Genomic DNA, 22612 nt, shown 5'->3' with positions numbered 1-22612 from the left:
TGAGGGGAGGCATGGCTGCCTGGTGACTGTCCCCCCCTCTGTGGAGCACTTGCTACCCCTCTGCTCCCTGGGCCCCCCTCCAAACCCGATGCTGTCCCCAGGAAAGACCCGTGACAGCAGAAGGCTCCTGGCCCTGAGCTCCCCAGGGGTGAAGTGCCACAGAAGCCGCCAGCCAGTGCCCTAAGTAACCAGGGAGGCCCCCGGAGGCCCCCAAGACGGTGGGCCTGAGAGACTCCAGAGCTGAAAATTCTCCCTGGTTGTCATGGCAACAGGTCTGGCACGGGAGCCTCTGTCCCAGTGGGCCACCATGGGCTGCCATTTCCAACACCCATTGTGAGGGCAGCCTCCGACCTCCACAGCAGGGTGGTCCCCAATGTTCTGGGGGGGGCTCCCACGGGCTACCAGGTCACCCCCATGTGGGTCTAAGTCCCAGCTGGACCACGCACGTGGTGGCGTCCTGTGGCTGCCGAACCGGGTCAGGATGAGAACACATTGGGGGCCTGCCATGCTCCACAGGAGCTCCCTGGAGTCCTGGCCCTCAGGGGGCTCGGCCCCGGGCTTTGTGTCACATGCATGAGCTCCTTTAATCCCTAGGGGAAGCCTTGGGGAGGGGGCTTGACAGACACCTCCATCTGCGGATCACTGAGGCTCTGGAGGACAGGAGCCTCCTTTCCCCAGACTCGCCTGTAGAGGATGGATGCGGGGACTCAAACCTTTTAACACCAAAGTCAAAGGCTGAATTTTCACAGCGAGGAAATGAACCTCCAAGGGCTCTTTCTTTCGCCCTGTAACGGGAGATAACCATCGCCACCGACCGTTTGGAATGGTCGTGAAGATAAGGCGACTTGAAAGTGTTTCTGCGGAAATCGGTTCTCTTGTCTTTAGCTCCTGGCTGGGGTCCAGAGCACCCTCCACTTTCCAATAAAGGACAGACACACGGACCAGCAGGGGGCAGTGTGCACACCAGCTAGAGATGCCCGGCTCACTCTGCACCTCTGCGTCCCAGTTGTGGCCTCGGGTAAGCTCCCTGGCCTCCCTGACCGCCCCCCCCCCCAGTTGTCTCACCCGTAAGGTGGGAAAGAGAGATTACTTCTGCTATTTCACAAGCACCTTTTTGAAGGGCAGAGTTGGAGCCACTACCTCCATTTACAGGTGAAGGAACTCAGGCCCAGAGAGGCGGACCAACTTCCAGACCTCTCTAGGTGACTTAGGGGCAAAGACCAGGTTTGGCCCTCAGGGACAGCAGTGGCCAGCAGCAGTCGCAGACAGGCTGGAAAAAGTTGGCGTTTGGCTTGGTGGCTTTGGGATCCTCCTGGTGGGGTCTGGCGGGGCTCGGGGGGCTGCGAGCACTTCCAGGTGGGTGCCCCTACCTGGGAACTGACCGTCCAGCAGAAATTTTTCTCATAGAATCTGAAGTGGAAGCCTCTCCCAGCTCTCTGACCTTCACCCTGTGTAGCTTCCAAATGTCTGGGAGCTACTTCTGTTCAGTCTTAACCTCAAGGTTTGTAAATTTTAGTGGGTGTAAGAATCTCCTGGGGTGCTTTTCAAAAACAGGTTCTCGCAGCCTGGGCCTAGATATTCTGACTTGGAAGGTTCAGGTGGGGCTCAGAATCTGCAGCCTGCAGTTTCCTGAGTGATTCAGCTGCAGCAGGTGGGTGCTTCATCCTGGGCAGAAGGTCGCTTCCCCCAGGCAGAGGAGGACACAGCACCCACCGTGTTGGACAGATCCAGCTAGCTAGCTCGGGCTTCTGAGCTGTCTGAGGTTCTATCCCGTGGCTTCTCCTCAGTTTGCCTTCTGGATCCAAACCAAAGAAATAATATTTCTAAGACAGAGCATGATCCTTAAGAGCTAAGTGAATTTGGGGATGTTGCTGCTTGAGGTTCAAGGTGTAGGTTTGTTTTGGTGAAGGGGACGAGGCAGTCTCTGCGTTATATTTGGGACCTTCCCCAAAGCAACAGTCATCCATTCACTGGATGGGATTTATTGACCTTCTACTGGCATGTGAGTCCTTGGATCCGAGTATAAAGTGAAACTTCTGCTTACATATTTTCCTAATAAAATGACCAATCTGCCTCTAACCCCCACAAAATGTTTTGCCTAACTGAAGTAGATAACTGTTATGGGTGCAGGGGGAGTTATCAAATATCCAGTTAGAATGTTGATTCATCAATTGTAATACACATAATACTTAAAATTACATGTTATGTAAAATAATCCAATAATCCACAACATGTTTTTTTTTTTTTTAATCACTGACACATATTAAGAAAACAAACCAGGCCGGGCACAGTTGTACATGCTTGTAATCCCAGCATCTCGGGAGGCTGAGGCAGGAGGATCACGAGTTCCAAGCCAGCCTCAGCAAAAGCAAGGCACTAAGCAACTCAGGGAGACCCTGTCTCTAAATAAAATACAAAATAGGGCTGGGGATGGGGCTCAGTGGTTGAGTGCCCCTGAGGTCAATCCCTGGTACCCACAAAAAAGTAGGGAATATTTTATTACTTTAGCTAAAGTCATCCACTGTTAATACCTTGTTGATAAACGGGAAATGAAGAGATGCTCTTGGAGATTCACTTGGGTTGAAAAGTCTAGGAAGCCTTCAATTAAACTCTTTTGTTTTTCAAAATAAAGGAATTTGAGAGGACAGACAGAACGCTTGGCAGTCGGAAAAACATTTCAAGAACCTGAGTAGAAATTTGTTCCCGGCTTCCAGAGGAGCATTTGGTTGGGGATTGCTCATCTTCTCTTTGCCCATGTGTAGGACATGTCAAATACTGTGCCCACTGCTGGGACAGAGCAGAAAATAACTTTTATTTGGCACCTTCCCTGGAGCAGGTAGATATTAATCATGCAAATGGATTTGTACTTAGAGGCCGAGGTGGGGCTTGTAAGGAAAGGAGCACAGGTCTATGAGACCATGTCACAAAGAAATCTGATCCAATCTAGGAGGGCTTTCCCTGAGGAAGTGACATGGAGCTGAGGCATTGAGAACATGTGCAAAGGCCCTGAGGTAGCCTTTAAGGATGTAGAATGTCAGGAGTAAGGGTCAGGGGCCAAGGGAAATAAGGCAGGGCCATGCTGTGGTGATTTATTCTAAGACCAACAAGATCTCAAAAGCAAAAGGGTGATTTGGAATGACCTGTTTTGAAAAAGTCACTGCAGGATTTACAGGCAGATGAATAACTTGGGGAGACCAGATGAGTATTTAAAAGTGGCCCTAGAAAGGGCCACATGTATTGGCTGAGCACCCCCCTGCTCCACCTTCTTCATAGTACCCTGTCCTTGGAAAGGAGGAGGATTTGGGGTCCCCGTCAGGGAAAGACTTGTTCTTCAATGAACCATGAGTGAGAGGGAAATCCCTGAAAATGTGGACAGGGAGTGGGGGCCATGTAGGGACATTGCTAATCTACCTGGGGTTAAATGCCAGCTCTGCTGCTGGGTGACCTAGAGAAAGTTACTAAACCTCTCTGAGTCTCCGTTTCCTCATCTTGGGAAATGGAGTCGACGCTATTGCTTACTTTGCTGGGTTGCCTTGGAAATGTAGCCAATCATGACGTAGTCTTTGCTCAGAGTAGGGCTCAGCATAGAGTAGATGCTCAGTAAACAGGAGTACTGTTGTTTTGATGAGATCTCTGGGCTCCACATTCGACAAGGGGACCTGTAAATCCTTTCTACCCTCTTCCAAAACACCTTCTTAGTGCACCCTTTCCTGCTCACCCTATTTAAAAGTGTACTTGCTGCCCCAGAACTCCACCTCCTCCTCCTCTATTCCACCCCTCCCAGCTCTTGATTCAGTGTGCACAACGTCTATTTCAATTATTTATTGTGCTTTTGGTCCCTCCTCTCCCGTGAGAATATCAGCCCCTCCCGAACAGGATAACTCAACCCTTATGTATCATTATGTTCCCAGGGCTCTCTATTCCATAGCACCTGGTATGCAGTAGGTGCTCAGTAAGTATTCCCTGAACATGGTCAGTGTCAGTCTAGGGCTCCCTCCCCAGACTACTTGAACCTGATGCAGCAACGAGCAGAAAGAAAAACTCCAGGCCTCGGCAGGGCTGGGGACCGGGCAGGGACAGTGGGAGTCACCGGGGACTTGGGTGAGGGGGAAGGAAGTAGGGGTCTCTTATAAAACCAGCCCTGGACCCGGATCTTTTCTAACCTGAGCCTTTGTGGATACCAACCTCACTGTGCAGCGCGGACCTCGTCAATATTTAAGAAGCCCTGCACTGCAGGCTGGGGCCGCCGGACAGACCAAGCAGAAACGCTCAGAGACGGTCTCTTAAGTGCTGGATTAGTTTTAAAAGGAGAGAAAGAAGAAGAGGAAAAAACCACAAAGCCCGCGGCTCCCGGCTGCCCAGGTTTCTGGCTGATGTTGAGCAGCTCGCCCCAGAGTCATTAGCTCTGATTCAGAGCAGGTCGTCGCTGCCAGCAGATGGGAAACGGGGGCCCAGGGATCGGGGGTCCTGGGTCCCGTCTCCTGGCATCACACAAAGCAGGGTGCTCAGAATGTGATTCTCAGGCCAGCAGGGCCCATCTCGCCTGGGAACTTACTAGAAACAACAAATTCTCAGACCTGCATCAGAAACTGGGAGCTGGAAACGGCCCCTATTGCTCCAGGGAATCCTGACGTGTGCCTTGGTTGGAGGAAGGGAAGAGGTGTGGTGGGGCGCCCGCGGGGGCTTCTCAGCCCTGGCTGCAGGTTATCCTCAGCTGGGCACTTGAACACACCCAACAGGGTGCTAGGACCCTCTTGGAGTCTCTCTCCCTCTCTCTCTCTCTCTGGTACCAGGGACTGAACTCAGGGGCACTCCACCCCTGAGCCCCATCCCCAGCCCTATTTAGTATTTTATTTAGAGACAGGGTCTCCCTGAGTTGCTTAGGGCCTCACTTGTGCTGAGGCTGGCTTTGAACTCGTGATCCTCCTGCCTCAGCCTCCCAAGCCACTGAGATGACAGGCTTGTTTCCCAGCACTTAGCCTTGGAGTCTCTTCTGTAGCATGGGTGGCATTCTGGCCTTGGCATTTTTATACTACCTCCTTCCCAGGTAATTCCAGGGTGCATCCAGGGTGGTGTCCCTTGTTCAGCACTGATGTGACTTCGGGGAGTCGTCTCACATCAGGTCCTTAGTTGGGGTATCCGTAAACTGGATCCTAAGTCTCTCATCTCTGGAACTTGCGAGAAAACTAAGGAGCTTAAGACGGGTGCTGTGAACTCTGCAGGCTGTGGAAATGCCAGCGGGGAGCCGGGAGGGCTTCCTGGGACGGGCTGTGTCTGGACCACTTCCTGCCAATTACCCCGTCTCCCTGTCCTCTCACTCCGGAGAACCAGGGCCACCAGAACTGTCACCGCCCAGCAATGACACACTACCTCCTGCTCCTGGCTTCTGTCTGCCTCAGGGAACTGGGTTTCCCACCCAAGGCTTCTGCGTCCCCCATGAGCAGAAAGGGAGGACATCAAGACCATGCGTTGGGGACACGTTCTGTTTCTTGTTTTTTCATGTGGCAACTCGGCCGTGCCAAACCAGACCAGTAGCTCAGCAACCACCCGCAAAGCCTCAACTCTTCTTCCAGGGAGAAATGACCTTTCCTTTCTTTCCTTGAGAAAGGGCTAGAAATCAGGACTGAGGGAATCTGATCCTCTCGCACCCTCAGCCTTGGAAGATGGGAGTCTTCCTAGCCTCCAAGCACAGTGTCAGGGGGGACACATGGTATTGCAGAAACTGAGCTGGTGGTCGGGCTTGGGACACACTACTTTACCCCGATTCACCCTGAGCTCCCTGCAAACCTGCGCTTCTGATCATGTCTTGTAGACACGAGGGGCTGAAAACACACTTATCACCCCACTTATCGCCCAGCCTGGTTGGTTCTCTGATCCAGTCTGGCGAGGCAGCGGCTGGGGGATTCCTGCAAGTTCTCAGTCCCCGGCAAATCCCCAAGCCCAAGTGTCCACTCTGGAGCCCCCTCACCGACTCGCCCCCCTGCCCCCCAGAGGTGACGGTGGAGGAGGCTGGTGGAGATGCAACTGAGGCTTCTTGTGGGAAAAGAAGAAGTCCCAGATGCAAGCCCTAATGACACCATGCATGTCCCTGGCACCTTCCCTTCCAAAGTGCATCAACTACCTTGTGATCTGCCCCTGGCCCCCAACACACTCGTAAAATAAGACAGCAAATAGACCAACGTCCTCGGCACCTGTCCAAATAGTACAGCACATGATAAGAGGGGGAGTGGAAAGCCAGGGACATTTTCAGGTTATCATGGGGATTTATACTGAGTGGATCACATAGCACTTTAAGCAATACAGGACAGGTTATAGCACATATCTGTTTTTCTTAGATCCGTTTGTAGGAGGCAGGGGGTCCATCCATACTCCTGGCAGCTCTGTGCTGCAGACTTGCTGCAGACCCTGAATGAGTGAATGCAGAATCTCTGCTCCCGGGGAAAGACTGGCCAGGTGCCTTCCAGCATCAGTGGGTCAGCCCGTGACCTTGCCTTATGCGTGTTTCTACCTAAAGCCACCTCACTGAGCATGCATTATTGATCCGTCAACATTGACTTCACAGCCAGCAGTCCTGCAGCTCGTGACTGAACGGGGCTTGGTTCACACATCTTTTTTCTCCATGAGGTGCGTCACGGCCTTCTTGATGTTGAGCTGGGGACAGGTGGGTTAAGGGACTCAATTTTGTCCTCTCTGAATATCTGCGATCGAGCACAAAGGCTTCACAGATGTTGATTTGGGGAGAACAAATACGTTTTTGCTCACAGGCAAGTTCATAACAAGGAATCCACGAATCACGAGTGTTTGCAGGCCGTGAGTCTGTCGGTCTGGGCCTCAGACGCTGCTGACTTGAGTCAAACCCATTCAGATGGTGTAGCTGGAGAGGCTGACGTGGCGGGGGTGTGACTGGAACCAGAGGCTCTCAAGAGCATCCCCACAGAGCCCCCGTCCCCTCTGACTTCTGCCTTTTCTGAATCGGCCTTGCCTTCAGGAAGACTTTCTTCACCAAGTCCAAGTCTAGCTTATCCGCACATCGGCTCAGTAGGAAAGAGAGGAGACAGAGATTCCAACCAAAGTTTGAGAATGGAGTCTACTTGACTGGAATTGGGGCATTGATTCAGCTTCAAATTCAGTAACTGTCGTGGGAAGTGGGGAGTGTGCTGATGGTCACCAGGTTGGAGTGGGGGACCACCCCTGGGGCTGGGAGTGGACGTCGATCTCATCAGAACACCATAGGCTGAGCCCGGATAAGGGTGGTTCCTTAAAAGAAAGTTGGGGTGTTGGTACCAGGAGGAAGGGAGCAGCTGACTGCTCCCCACCCCTAAGGAACTTGCAGTCTGTGGAGGGTGAGTTATGTCAACTGTGAGAGGCCACCTGCTGGGGTTCTGAATTCCCAGCCTACCAGAAAGTCAGACAAGAAAGGCTCAGAGGATGGGAGATGGCGTCATGGGACAGGTGAGCTGAGCTGGGGTCCGAGGGGCTAAACAGAGGATCAGGAGCATCTCGGGGGCTGACAAAGCCTTCTCACTCCCGTCTGTGCCATCCAGGGGGCTTCTGCAGAAGCTTGGGGACCAACTTGAAGTCCTACCTGTGGGCTTGGAGGGTGGCACGTGCCGCTGTCCGTGGTCCTGAGCCGCAGCCTGGGCCCCTGCTGACTGCAATCCAACCTTCCTCAAGGACAAGACTCTTGTTGTGTCTGTTTTCTGTCTTCGTGGAAAATATGCACGGACGACACTGCCCGTGTGAATCAGGGTCCCAGCGGGAAACAGATGGCAATTCAAAGTATGCAATTTGAGGAGAATTTTGAAAAGGAGTGAAGGTGTGAATAGGATTAAAGAACCCGTGGAACCTCCCGGGGCTGCAGTACTGGGAGCTGCTGCCTGCCACCTCCAGGCTTGACGGGGGCCACAGCCAGGGCGGGGGGGGGAGCTGGAGGGGCAGTGTGGGGGAGGGCTGCTGACCTGAGCTGTGGCCACGGGGGAGGACATGGACATTGCAGAAAAGGAGCCCTGTCCTGCTGCCCCTCCCTCCACCCAGCCTCCCCTGGTGCTCCCCATGGGCTGAATCCAAACGGAGGCCAGAAGCCCAGGGGAACTGTGACATAATACATAACAGCCAGCTTCAGGGGAAGAGAACAGGGAGGTCAGGGTGGGGAGCAGATGTGCATGATGGGCAGAAGGAAGGCACACTGCCAACATCAGCTAGCTATGCCGGGTAACAACCACACCCCAAAGTTAGTGGCTTCGCACAAGGATCACCTTTGCTTTGCTCACATCTGCACAACGTGGGCTGGAATTGGTGGGTTAGTCCATCTGCTGATCTTGCCTGGGCACTCACGTGGCTGAGCTGAGGCTTCATAACTGGGTAGCTCCGTGGATGCCTGGGGCTGCTGAACTTCTTGGCTGGCCGTGCAAACAGGGTTTTCTAACATAAGAAAGGAGCCAGTAAGGAGTAGGGCTGGATATGTCTGGCCCTAAGTCCTCTCCTGCTTTCTTCTACCTCCTCCATCTTCCAATGCTGGAGAAAAGCCAATTAACCTTTATAAGCTTTATTTTTCTATTTTTCAAATGAACTAGGTAGTGTTCCTGTCCAGCCTCATACATACCACGTTCCTTGGTATGGTTCCTGGCACACAGTTGGTGATTGATACTTTCATATATTTAGCAGCCTTTATATTTTGGAGATGATGGCTAAGATAACTTAATCCTCTTTATTTAACCATGCATCAGGACTGATGTTCTATGAACCTTAGAAGTATCAAGCCATTTAATCCTTCAACATCCCTCTAAGTAGGTATTATCATGACTATTGTTATAATCCTTGATTTTCATTGGAGGAAAGAAAAGCACAGAGAGGTTGAGTAATGGTCTTAACATCACACAGCTAAAAGAGGCAAAGCTGGGATTTGAACCCAGGCAACTCTCAGTCTCTGTACTCCTCTGCCTCCAATGATGAGGGTCCTAACACCCACCTGTCTGCATGAAGACTAAGGGTGTTGGAAATTGCCGAGTTCTGCATCCACCTTCCTTCAGGTTTTGATGGCTGCTTTCCTGGGGGGAGGGGGAGCCCTGCGGTTCACGCGCACTTTCCAGCCAACCAGACCAAGGTTTCCTCTTTCTGTCACCTTCCCCTCCTGGCGCCAGGAGGACTCGAGTGGGAGAGGAATGGATGAGGCAGGTCTTGGTGATCTATTATTCATGGGATGGAGGGAGAGAAGCTTTGTGCTCTCTCTGAAGTGCTCTCGGGTTTCTTAGGCTCCATCCTCCGGGGAGAGGCCGCAGCTGGACCAGGGGTGGGAAGGCCCCTGCTGCTCTCAGGAGCTCTGGGCTGACTGTCCTGGGGGGTGGGGGGAGAGTCAGAAACAGCTGAGTGACTCCAGGTGAGGCTGCACCTGCGCTGGCCAGGGACCAGCCGCTCCCCACCATCCCCTGTTCATATCAGCCTCAAACAACCCTGGGGAGGGGTGCAGGGCTGGCGGGGGCTCTGGGTGCTTGGCTGTCTGCAGGGCTCAGGGCTGGAAGGCAGATGGTGTGGCTCCCAAGCCTGTGCTGGCGGTCCCCGCCGGAGGGGACGCGCCCCTAACTCTGTACTGTGGGTGGAAGGCAGGGTGGGGTGTGCGTGTGTGTGTGAGTGTGAGTGCGTGTGGGTGTGAGTGTGAGTGTGGCAAGAAGGAAGAAGAGCCCTCCAGGGGCCGCCCCACTTCCTCACAAGGCTGAAGTGTGAGGCGAGCTTCGGGGCCCGAGCGGCTTGGACCAGAACACTTGCACTTTCTGTCTTGGAACTAGAAACCGGCTCTGCCTGGTGACAAAGGGCCAGGCCTGGCTCAGGAATGTCCGAGGGTCTGAGGCCCTGAGCCTTTCCTTTCCGGATGCAGCTGGGCAGTTTCAGGAAAGCAGGCCGTGCTCCTGCACAGCCCGGGCACGCGAGCTCCTGCTCGCACTTGGTTACCCCGGAGACAGGGCCTCATCACCCATCAAAGCACCACCCTGCCTTTTCCATGGCTCTGATGGCTGGAGACCTGCTTTGGTCTCCAGCCAGACCCTTCTTGGTGTCTCCTTGGGCTGCCCGGGGGCGCCGTGTGGATCTGGTGAGGGCGCCCTGCTGGAGGAGCTCCCGCGCGGGGCTGCGGAGTGCCTGGCTCCCAGGGGTGCCACCTGGATGCCTCCACCCTCCCTGTCTGTGACCTTGGGCAAGTTCCCTCACCCCTCTGAATGGGAAGCACTTCAGAACCCACCGCAGGACAGTGACGGAGATTAAAGGGGTGGTTTAGGGGAACTGGCCAACTGAAGATGGGCGCTGTCAATCTCAGGGCCACCCCACCCTCTGCATAGATGAGCCTCCAGGAAGGACAGCAAGCTGGTCAAGCGCAGGCTCTGCAGCCACAGGCGGGGACTCTGAATACGGCCCCATTGGCTGTGTGAGCGGGAGGTCTGTGAGGGAGAGAGCAGCTCTCCACATGGAGGCCCACGGCCAACTCCTGCACCCCCAGGAGGATCCAGGGACCGTCCACCAAGCCTCACCTCGCTCCCTCCAATCTCCTGCTCCTGCCTCTTGTTGGACAAACCCAGCCAGTGGACAGGGGAGCCTGTGGATGTGACCACTGTGCCACATGTCAGGAATGTCCAAGGGTCCAGAGCAGGGTGGGTGCCTGTGGCTCTGCAAGAGCGAGCAGACGCCTCGCAGCCGGGAACACTTATGCAGCTGAGCCTCGCGAAATGCCCCCCCCCCCCCCCCCCCCGCAAACATCATTTCTCATCCCTAGAGCGGGATTGCTGTCTCCTGCCTGCACTTTGTGAGATTGAAAGAAACATCCCTGGATTCTGGGGTCTTGGGCTGCTGGGGTCCGAGTCCCTCTTTTTTCCCAGGGCTTCTTGCTCAGGCCAAGGCAGGAGGTCACCTGTGGTCTCCTGGAGCAGCGCAGGACCTAGGGCTGCGGGCTGCTCAGCGCCGGCCCAGTTCCAAGCAGAACGGGTGTCCTTGCAGCCTGACTCTGAGTGGCAGCCAGGGGCCATTAAACTAAATGGCTTGTTTTAATATTCAGGCCCATCTAATCCCATCTTCCTGTTGGGCCTGGGAGTTGTGCGCATGCCTGAGCCTGGAAATCAGCCCCGCATGGTGCTCTTTTGCTTGCTGGGCTGCGGTGGAGCTGGCGCCGAGATCAGCCCACTTAGCAAGGTGGCGAGGACCGGTTCCTGCTTTATCAAGGAATCTGGTGACTGGCTGGACTACACAGGCGGCCCTGCAGGGCTAATGTGTTAGCTGTGTCTGCTGCATTTGGGTTTAGTGGACTCAGGGCTCAGAAGGACTCTGTAGTCCAGGACAGGAAGAAGTCTGGGATTCCCCTAGATTCTCCCTTTGGGGTCATTTCTGGATGAGTCATGTGAGAGTCATGCCATTAATTCTGCAGCCTCATTTCAAACGTACTCCTTGTTGCGACTCAATGGGCTGTGGGTCTCATGGCAAATGACTTTACCTCTCTGGGCTTCAGTTTCCCAATCTACAAAAACAAGTAGGGAAAGATGCTACTTGCTAGGATTATTATGAGGGTCAAATGTGCCGTTCATTACATGGGGATCATTGCAGTAGTCCCTGGCCCTGTAGCAATCACAGGTAGGATGTGTCTGGTTGTGCAGCGATAACAAACATTTCCCAAAGTTCCAGAATGATTTCTTACTCATTCTACCTGGACATGTTGGGTAGAATGAGTCTGGGTCCCTGAGTGAATTGTTCCTGCCCAGGGAGCCTGTGGATGTGACCATTATGTGATAGTAATAAATTAACAGGAGCTCCCACTTGGCAGGTGTTCGGTGCCAGCTCTTCATGTAGATCATCTCATTTGATCCTCACTATCCCATTTTTGAGAGGGGTGTTATTTTTCTCCCCAGTCTGCCCAGGAGGAAACCGAGATACAGGAAGTGAGCAGATTTGCCCAGGGTTGTCTGGCACAATGGCCTTGGACCCCGAGCCCGTGGGTACCTGAGCCATCCTGCTGGATGTCTGCAGGGGACCTCAGGCTCTCGATTGCCCAGTGCAAGCTGCGGTTGTCTGAGCAGCCAGGGTCGGAGACACTCTGCACTGTCATCTCTAACTCTTGGACGCAGCGCTCACCACTGTGCCCTGCTCTCCTCCTGCCCTGTTCTTTCTCCCTGTCTCCCAGCACCTGAGGCCCCATCCTCAGGAATGTCCACCCCTGACGTGCCACACTGTTCCTCTCCTGCATCCTCTGGGCCCTGCCTGCCCCAGCTCACCTCTCAGAGCCCCGCCCAAACTCCCGCCCCTCGAGGAGCCCCTCCACCCCTCCCCAGCCTAACGAACCCCACAGTCTGTCTGCTCCCATGACATTTTGTAAAAAATCCATTCTACACACACGCACACACAAACACACCCTTTTCTAGAAAAGGGAAGAAACTCGCCTTTGTTTTTAATTAATTCCAGCTCCCTCAGCCTGGCTTTTAACGCTGCCACCTCATTTGTCTTATTAAGTACTTGGTTTTGCTTTTAATTAGCATTGTTTATTGCCACTGAATTTTAATTGTCAGTGCAGCGTCCCAGCAGGCCTCCGCTGGGGTGGCTTGGAAATGTGTCCTGTCCTGCAGGAAGCTCGGGCGGCCAGCCTCTGGGAGGGAGGGAGAGCTGTGAGAGGGGCCGGAGGCTGATGGATTTTTCTCCAGGCCTTGGCCAAGCCTGGTGACCTTCACTGGTCCAGATGAGGTCACATGCCCATCCCCGGCCAATCACAGTCGGCCGACAGAAGTAAGGCACTGATTGGCTGGGAGGACCACACTGGCCCACCTCTGGGAGCCAGGCTTGATGACCCCCACCTGAACCACACAGATGGACCCTGAGAAAGGTCATTTCCTGAAGGAAAGTTGGGGGTGCTTTTACCCCAGCAAAGACTATCCAGATAACTGCTAGGTGGGCCAAAACAAGGGCCATCTGCCCCAGATGTCCACTACCATGCCTCACCCAGGCCTGACCAACCCCCAGGAGTCACTCGGAAAACCAAGACAGGGGCCGAGTTGGATCTCGGGGTTCTGGGTCTGTGGCCATCGATTGTCCACGGCAGCAGGCGGTTCCAACGGTCAGTTTTTGCTGCGTAACAAACATTTGACAATCCGCAGCTCAGAACAGCCACCGTTATTTATCTCATGAAGGTTCAGGTCGGCGATCCGGCTGAGTTCAGCCAGGTGGTTCTTCTGGCCTGGGCCAGGCTCCCTCGACCCTGGAAGGGCTGGTGCAGGCACACCTCGGGGACAGCTGCAGCCTCCTGCCACACGTCTCCCCCATCAGGAGAGCCTGGGTGCTCCTGTGGTGAAGGCAGCTCCAATTCAGCACAGAGGAGGCCCGACATTCCCAGGCCCCGGATGGCATCACGCTCTCCACCCGCCGGGCACAGAGGGGCTGCCTCCGGCTCAGGCTCAGACGCCAGGGTGGAGGAGGGGATGCCACCTCTGGAGGAGGGGCCCGGAGGGGTTGTGGCTGCAGGAAGGGGAGAGATGGGGCCCCTGTTGCCAACTGGTCAACCCACATCCCCACAGTGGCAGCCAAGGGGCCGTTAGTGTCCTTCAGGTCTCTTGCAGCTGGAGGGAGAGAATAGCAGTGAACGACGCCAGAGATGATGACCACGGTGGTGGCTGAGCTCATGTTAGTCTGTCACACTGCCGCTTGTCCCCTGCACCTTCTCTCCCTCTTCCTCACGCACACCCAGGACGACGTGGTGGGGTGATGAAGCGTGGGGACCTGGCGTCAGCCCCGCCAAGTGCCTGCCGGTCGGACGAGCCACTCACCCTCCTCAGCCTCAGTGTCCCCTCTGCAAAATGGAGATAACGCACCAAGAGAATTAATTAAATCAAATTAATTAATCAAATGAAGCCATCCAAGAAGAGTGTCCAACCCAGTGCCAGGGACAGCCACTGTGACAAGGCCAGTCCTGTTGACAAGCAAGCAAGGACATTAGCTCGGCCTGTAAGTGGCCGAGTGTGGGGAACAGGCTCTGGGCCTGCCTTACAGCCTGAGCAGAGGGGACTGTCCCCTGGGATTATCTGAAGGCTCACGGCAGGGACCATCTGTATCACTCCCTGGCAAGGGGAGCACCGTGCGGAGGGGACAGTTTGCTGTGTTTGGGGTCCGGGAGCTCAAAGCTGCCTCCATCTCCATCATCTCTCAGGAGGGTCTCGCTCTGTGCCTGGCGCCGGCTCCAGCTCAGCAGGGGACCAGCCGGGACCTTGCAGTTCCAGCCTTGGCCAGGTTCAGGGCAGGCAGGGGAGGTCCCAGCCGGGCCCCTCCAGTGTCACTGGGTGGCTGGATGTGAGGGTTCTGAAGAGGCAGGTGGGCTCGCCTGGCCCGTGGCTCCCGTGGATGTGGGGAGTGGTGCAGGACACCAGCCTTCCTTCTCTTTGTGTCCTGGGTTGTAGGAATCTAAGTGTCCAGCACAATCAAATTGGTATTTGAGACTGCTCAGGTCACTTCTGTGACCCTTTTGTGGCTCCTATCAGGCAGAGTGGAGGCTTCTGAGGGCCTCGTGGTCTGGCACCACCATACCTCTCCGATCCCCACAGCCCCTTGCTCACTTCACTGTGTCTTCTTTGATGTGTCCAAGTACCACGCAGGTACCTGCCCCAGGGCCTTTGCACTCACTTTCCCCTCTTTCCGAGTTGCTCTGCCGGAGGTATCCACATGGCTCAGTCGGTTACCCCATCAGATCTTTGATCTAACGTCATCTCTCAGTGAGACCCACCCGTGACACCTGTTTAAAGCCCAACTCCCCTTCCAATCCCAAAGCCCCGGCCCTGTTTTCTTTTCCTCTAGGGCACCCACATTCCATATTTGACTTGCTGGTCTACCCCTGCCCTCCCCAGGGAGGTGAGCTCCATGAGTTGCTTTTGTCCCTAGTATGGTTTAACGCTGTGTCCCCCTGTGTCTAGGAAAGTGTTTGAAGCACCCTGATAGCAGACATTCCATAAATGTTTTTGATCCTTTCCATTTTCAGGAGAAGTGGGCGATCTGAATGTTTCATTCAACCTGGGGCTTTTAAGATAGTGGCTGAATTTTACTTAAAAAACAAAACAAAAATCCCTGCCTGGACCCAACAGAGCATGCTCTCCCCCAGATCCTGTGGGTGCCCATTGCCCTCCTTCACCCAGGCCAGGGTGAGGGGCCCCTCTCAGCGCATGCGCGGTCTGAGTGAGTCTGTCCAGATGCCTAATTGAGCAGCCAGAGCTGGGCTCCAGGGAAAGAGGTGGGGGAGGACAGAGAGGGACAGAGGGACCCGCTGGGCACCGGCCAAGCTGCCGGCGGCAGGTTCTGCTGCAAAGCGTCTGATTTATTGCCAAAATGTGGGCCAGGGAGGCCGACCGGGGGCCAGGGAGGCCGACCTCGAGCTCTGCGCAGACACCTACAGCTCACGCAGGCTCCCTGAAATGCCCTGAAAGGACCTGCCCACCCCGCCCGGTCCCCCGGGTCACTGTCCACACCTCGCAGCTCTTAAACCAAATGGGCTTCGGGTTGCTGAGGTTGTTTTCATTCATCTACAACCAGCAGAAGATCCCGGGGTGGAACCAATGGTCCTTAGCAAACATGCTAAAGGGACCCTAGAGGGAGAATCAGGCAGAGCAAAATGCCGGGGGTGGGTGGGAGGGCGCCCGACCTGTTTTTCTGGGGCTGGGACAGGTCTTTGGGGCAGTTGAAGATGCAGGGAGTCTTGAGGGTTGGCACCAGGTGGAGGGGGGTGCACCTACATGTGGATTTATTGAGCCCCTGCTGCATTCCCCCAGCTTCGTGACTTACCTAAATATTTATTGAGCACCTACTATGGGGCTGATTACAAAGTAAAAAATTTAGGGCCCATGAATCAAAAGATGACAGCGGAGTGGGAAGCCAAGCACAGGGTCCTTCTAAGCTGGGGGTACTTTTATGTGTGAAGCCCCGTGCAGCAGCCTAGGCTGCGAAGCTGGGCATACCTATGAGGGAGCCTTGAACAAATACAGGCCCCGGGGCAGTGCTTGGGGAGCTTACAGAGCAGGTGGAGAGATACACAGCAAATCAAAAAGATCACACGTCGATAAACATTATAATGGCAATAAACAGAATGAGACTCCATAATGGGGCAAGGGGAGATGACAGTGTGTATTCAGGGAAGGCTTCTTGGAGGGGGTGACGTTTGTGCAGAGACCAGCAGAGCCACGTGACTGTGGGAGGAAGGTGCTCTCCAGGCAGGGAGAACAGCAGAGGAAGAGGCCCTGAGAGAGGAGCGGGAACGGAGGAGACACAGAAGGTCATGGCCATTCCCAGAGGTCACGGAAAGGCCTCAAATCTCCTCCTTGCAAGGGGCAGCCCTGGAAACACCTTTTTCTTTTAAAATTGCATTTTGTAAAGACAAACGATCACTTGTGTTCGAGGAGGTGCCTTATCCTGTGGCTGCGAATCGAAGGGTCTGTCCTCAGGAGGCTCCTGCAGCTCCGCCCCAGCTCCCGGCCCCACACACCACGGGGACATCACCAGCACACATTCTGCGTTTCCCGGGACCAAACAGGTGGCACTAAGGCTCATGGTCCCAAGGCGTGGTCTCCTCACTAGACACTTTATCTTGCTGGTCCCTTCACGTCAGTTATGAAGAGCATCAGCCCCCTTCCCAGCTGTGCACTTCCCTCCCATACAGATGTTCCGTTGCCCAGGCGGCCATTTAGATGGCCCCTGGAGGGACTGGACGCAGGGCCTCGGGAAGCCTACTCCACCTCTCCCTGGCTCAGTCACCCCACCTGCAACACGGGGCAAGAAGAAGACAAGGCTCGCGAGGTGCTCCACACGTCTGAGAGCCAACACAGTCATCTCGATTGTCACTGCTCCCCCAGGGCATCTGCGGGGGCTGCAGGGGCTGCGGGCTGGGGAGGAGCCCTGGTTCCCAGAGCCGCAGTTCATGTTTCACTGTCTGAAGTCACAGCTGCAGGACTGGATGGAAGCCAGTGCCCCAGTCCTGCCCAGGCTGCAGCACACCAGCTCCCACAGGCACCTGGCAGGGGACAGGCTGGGCAAGTCTCTCTTTCTCTTCTGGGGCCGAGAGGTGGGAATACAGCCACGGGGCAGAGGGTCAGGACTGGACAGCTGGCAATGCCCGCCTGCTCACCAGGACCCAAGAAGCCCGTGCAGGGATGACAGAGAAGTGAAGAAACACACTGGCTCTGCTCCTCAGTAGCTGTGTGATGTTGAGCAGGTGGCTTAACCACTCTGAGCCTGAGTTCTTGAGCTGTAAAATGAGAATTATAAAGATGAATGCAATAAGGCGGGCATGGAATTTGGTGCATAGTAGATGTTCAAGAAATAATGACTCATTTTACTGTTGGGTATCAACTATAGGAGAAGCAGGAAAAAGAAATTAATTGTTGTTTTCCAAAGTCCCTCCTGTGTGTCAGGGACTGTAGGTGGGGATTCACCTCATGAGCTCAGTGACACTGAGTTCCTGAGGTCAAGCGGCTTGGAAACCTGTACTTTTTTTCTGACACATCTGTGTCTGACACATCTTTCTGCTGTCAGTGGCTGCTTTCCTCCTCTGTCCCCCACGGAGTCCGGGGCTCCTCTGTCATTGAGGGTTTCTCTGTAGTGGGCAGTGGGCACGGGCTGGGGCACTGGACCTCAGGCACTCACCGTTGACTGTCCCACCCCTGTTAACTCACCCTCCCTCCTGAGAACGTGGCTTGCCTTCACGGAGTGTCATCTGCAGGCAGGTGGGACACCTAGGGTCACGTGCTGTCAGGTTAGAGGATGGCTCAGTGGCCGCCCAGTGCTGTAAGGAGCACGTGGCCGTGGGTCCCTGGCTCTCCTGACAACCTGCATGCGACGTCGCGCTGTCTAGGAGCAGGACCCGAGATGGGCTTCCTGGGCCAGAGATAGAAGCAACAGATGCTCCGAGCAGGACCCACAAGGAATGAGGGAAACAGACAGTGGGTCAGAGGAGGCCAGGAGACGGGACCTCAGTGCAGCCTGGTCCCCAGGGAGCCCTGGAACAGGATGGCATCCCAGAACTGTCACACCCTGAACTGGGGCTGTGCCTTCCAGGTGTCTGAGCCAGGCAGCTCCTTGGGACTGGCTCCTAGGAGTGGCCAACATCCCTGGAGGCTAGGGGTGTGTGCCTGCTGTAGGGGGTCCCCAGAGGCGACCGGCAGCCCTCCCACAGCCTCCCAGCCATCCCAGATCCGCCTTCCCTACACCATTTTTCCTGTTGTTTGGCTCAGATCTCCCCCCTCCTGGTCTGGGATTGGGGCGAGCACTGGACACGGAGTCCAGTCCAGGGATGTTGAACTTGGCCACCGTGAAATAGCCTTGTTTGTCCAGGGTGGCTCCTGGCCTGGGGGACGGAGCTGGGAAGTTTCCCCTGGGAGGTTGGCCTGTGGGTCTGAACTTGGCAGATGGAATTTTAGTGGGACCTGTGTGGGGGTGACTAAATGCACAAGAGGGCTCTCTGCCCCCAGGGCAGCAGGATTTGGGGACCAGAGTTCCTGGGAGAGGATGGACCCTTGCCTTCCAGGGTTCCCCAAGGGCCGCGTCTCCCCTCTGCTGAAAGAAGGGAGCCACCCAGTTGCAGGCACTGGTTCAAACCAGCTAAAACTCACGGGCCCAGTGGGGGCCAGGGGTCCCCAGGGGGGCCAGGGAAGCAACTCAGCTCCCGCAACAGCAATAAGGAGACATTAAAGGTTCTTCTCAGCAAATTTCCTTCACAACAGGAAATTTCTCTCTCTCCTTTCTTTCCGTTTTTGACATACAAGCAACAACCAAATGGCTGCATTAATCTGGGAAGATTATGTCCCCCCACATAGGAGCCGAGGAAATGGCTTTTCAGGAGGGGTCTTCTCCCGCAGCAGCTTCCCCCACACAAAGAGGATGATCCCGAGGCTGCAGGGCAGGGAAGGGGCTCGGCTATTCACCTTCCCTTGTCACCCATCCAGCTTCAGAGGGAGCAGGAGCCGCAGGGGACCAGCATCCCCCGAACACGCCCATCCCCCTTCTGTCCGTGGCCTCGTCCCCTGGCCCTTTGGTGAGACACGGGGGGTGGGGGGCAGGTTCAGAGAGGACCTCAGCCTGGCTGGCTTCCCGGTACCCACGTTGAAGGAGACCCATCCCAGTTTTCCGCCTTCTGTGTGCAGACACCGTGCTGGGCCTCGGGAGTCAAGCAGCAAGACCCACCAGGAGCTCTGCCAGGGGCTTCTGTTTTGGCAGGGAGACCCAGACTCCAAGCAACTGGCCAAATTCGAAAATAAATTACAATCATGGGGAGCTGCGAAGGAAAATAAATCAGAGTAAAGAGAACCTGGGGGGAGAGGTGGGGGAGGGGGGCGTCTGAAAGGGACTGAACTGAAGGATCCACAGTGGCCGATGTGCAGGGTGGACGGAGGGGCCAGCAAGGCACCAAGACGACCGACCGCGGCCTCTGGTCGGGGGTTGTGTTCAGAGTTTTCCTAAATGAGTGAATGGCAGCCGACCTGCCTGCAAAACAGCAGAGCCGAAAATAGCCAGCCGCGGGGGGTGACGGAAGCTCATCTGTTCCGCGATGCCCTCGTTTGTAGGATTTATGTCATTTATGCATTTAAATATGCATTCTTCAAACACATCTATTAATTTTTTTTTTTTTATTAAAAAGGCACAAAGTAAATGAATTGAGCAGCCAGGGAGGCCTCTCTGGGGAGGCGACATTGGAGAAGAGACCTTCCTGATGGCGTCGGGCACGCGGCAGGGAAGGGGTCCCGGGCAGAGCGAATTTGTGGGAAAGTGCTGGAATGTTCCAGAAAGAGCAGCATCCTTCTGGAGCAGGGAGACCACAGGGAGTTGGGCCGTGCCGAGGGGTTTGGATTTGATTCTGGGAGCAAATGAGATCCATAGAAGACTCTTGAGCAAAAGAGCGACTTGAGCTCCTTACCTTTGGGGGCAAAGGGAAGGACATGGGGAACACTGTCTTAAATGGCCAGCTCAGGGCTTCTGCAGACGTGTACACCCAGTTCCTGACCACCCAGACCAGGAAACCCCCATGTCCCCTCCCAATTGATGATCTCCCCAGAGTTGGTGAGCCATTTGCTCTATCTTCTTAACTTTCAGGGAAATACTATCAAATAGTGTGTTTGCTTTCAGCCTCGCTTCTTGGACTAAACCTGATGTTCTCCTGATCCATCCAGGGTTTTGTTTTTTTTTTGGGGGGGGGAGGTGGAGGGGGGGTAACCAGGGATTGAACTCAGAAGGACTGGACCCCTGAGCCCCATCCCCAGCCCTATTTTGCATTTTATTTAGAGACAGGGTCTCACTAAGTTGCTTCATGCCTCACTTTTGCTGAGGCTGCCTTTGAACTCATGATCCTCCTGCCTCAGCCTCCCAAGCCGCTGGGATTATAGGCGTTTGCCACCAGGGTTTCAAGGCTACCAGGAATTTGTGTGTTAGCACTGACCAGTATTCCACAATATGATCAAACCACCCTTGATCTCTCTGCTCTTCTGCGGTGGATACCTGGGTTAATTCCAATTTTTAGCTATTCCCCACCCACCCAATTTTTTTTTCTGTGAATACCCTCTACTTGTCTTAGTGTACAAGCACCATTTTTCTTGGATATATACCTGAGCACGATTCTTGGTCACAGGGTAGACATTAATAGACGTTAATAGACATGGCCAAAGCATTTTCCAAAGTAATGTACCATTTTCAGCTTTAATGAGGTATAATTCCCATGGCATTCAATTCACCCATTTAAAGTGGACCAGCCAGTGGATTTTGGAATATTCACAGTTTCACACCCATCACCACAATCAATGCCAAAACGGTCTCTCTGGGTCTAGCCGTGGTGGGGGCTGTTCTTACAAGCTAGGAGCCAGCTTTCTCAAGACCTCCCTGGCCACTCTGTGAAGCATAAGTGGCCCCAGGGCAAGGGTAGGCACAGAGAGTCGGTCTTGGCCAGCTTGCCATTGCTATAATGAAACACCCAACATCTGCTGCTTAGGAAGTAAACACAGGCTTATTGGGGCTTAGATTTCTGGAGATTCAAGATGGGAGCCCCATCATTTCTACCTCCATCAAATCCCAAGCACAGCATGGCAGGAGCAGTCCACTTACACCAGGGCCCGGGAAACAGAGGACCTGTGGGACTAGAGTCCCGTGCTTCTCTTTGAGGGCAGTCCCTCAGCGGCCTAAGGGCCTCTCACCAGGCTGCCTGTGTCGAAGGTCCACAGCGTCCCCCAGCAACGCCCAAGGGTCCCCATCTGGAGAATGGAGATATGGATAAAGTTCCTTTGTATGACACAGAGTGACAGGGTGACATCCTCTCTGGGTTGTTTTCCAGGAGCACCCGCCGTCCACTATGACGGACACCGTGGTCAGCAACAGCGCCAACCGATGGATGTACCCCAGTGACAGGTCCCTGCAGTCCAAGTAAGTCTCAGGGTTTTCCTGGGAGCGGCTGGTTTGCGGGTCAGTGAGGTCCTAACTGTCAACACCCCAAAGAAGGAGGGAATCACGGGAAAATGCTGAGAGCCACGGCCGAGTCTGTACGGCCCCTGGCATTTTGCCAACAGTATTGATTGACGGGCAAGGCATTACTATCCGCCTCTGCCGCAACTTTTGAGTTCTGGCACTATTTTGGAGTTCTCGTACTATTTTGGAGTTCTCGTGGGGATTTCCGGGGATTCCCCGAGAGTTCCCATTGGTTGGGGAAGTGCAGGAGGAGGGATTTCCGGGAGAGATATTTCCGGCTGGGGGTTCCTGGACAAGCCTTGTGGCGTTAGGTAGGATTCCCCGGGAGCTGTGTGAAGTGTTTTCCTGCAGTTTAAAAATAAAGTTTGTTCCTGCTTCAGTGGCTCGTGATTTGTGCCCAGCCAGACTGCGGCAGGAAAAGACATCCCTTTTCCTTCCCTGGGGTGGGGGGAAGGAACCCGGGAGAGTTTTCCTCTAGAAGCTTCCCTGATGCGGCTGCTTTGCAAGGGTTAAAGGAGCAAGGTTAGAAGACCGAGCTCCAGGCCCCGAATTAGAGGTGGCCCGGGAGGGAGAGACTTGGTCTGGTGACAGACACAGACCTGGGCCCAGCTCTGGGTCTGGGCCAACTCACCGGGTGACCAGAGGCCACACTCTCCTTCCTCCTGGACCTCGATTTCCTCATTCATCAAATAAGGCGGCCAGGCTAGACGGGAGGTCACCAACGCCCCCTCAGGCCCACTCTGACTGGCAGTGTCCCAGGAAGGGTTCAAGGAGTTCCCGGAGAGAAGGGGACTCCCCTCGGGATCAGCTGGGCTCTTGGCATATGTGACACAAAAAGATCCCAGCACACACCCGTCAAAGGCAGAGACAGAGGTTCATTTCGGAAGCAGGTCCATAGTCAAGGAGAATGGACGAGGTCTCAAGAGCGAGAGGTGCCCTTGGGGGTTCCCGGCTCTTCTTTTAAAGGGAATGGGCTCAGGGGTGGGTGTGGGAAGGTATCAGCCCAGTGATCTCAAGATGGCGTCTGGTGGTCTGGTCAGCTCCAAGATCCTCAAGCCAACATGGTCCTCATTATCTGATCAGCAGATAGCTCCAAAAAGTCCCCCAAATATAATTGGGGTCCCTCAAGGCATCCTATCACTTTGGGCTTAATTTAATCATTGGAGCGTTGATG

General features: G+C 54.7%; 1 protein-coding gene across 3 annotated transcripts in view; it reads left to right on the top strand.

The window, feature by feature from the left end:
• Rph3a (rabphilin 3A) overlaps positions 1 to 22612 on the top strand; it is a 195596-nt gene that overhangs the window by 117597 nt on the left and 55387 nt on the right. For all 3 annotated transcript variants that reach the window (XM_046456542.2, XM_046456543.2, XM_058583156.1), the window contains one exon: positions 21308 to 21396. In XM_046456542.2, coding sequence (XP_046312498.1) covers positions 21326 to 21396 — 71 coding nt within the window. In that variant the 5' untranslated portion in view covers positions 21308 to 21325. The remainder of the gene's footprint in view (positions 1 to 21307; positions 21397 to 22612) is intronic.

The sequence above is a fragment of the Marmota monax genome, unplaced genomic scaffold (genome assembly GCF_021218885.2).
Source record: "Marmota monax isolate L192 unplaced genomic scaffold, Marmota_monax_Labrador192_F-V1.1 WCK01_AAM20220418_F8-fsc00185, whole genome shotgun sequence".
Classification (NCBI taxonomy): Eukaryota; Metazoa; Chordata; class Mammalia; order Rodentia; family Sciuridae; genus Marmota; species Marmota monax.
Note: the sequence above shows the minus strand (reverse complement) of the source record. Positions and strands in the feature narration are given on the sequence as shown.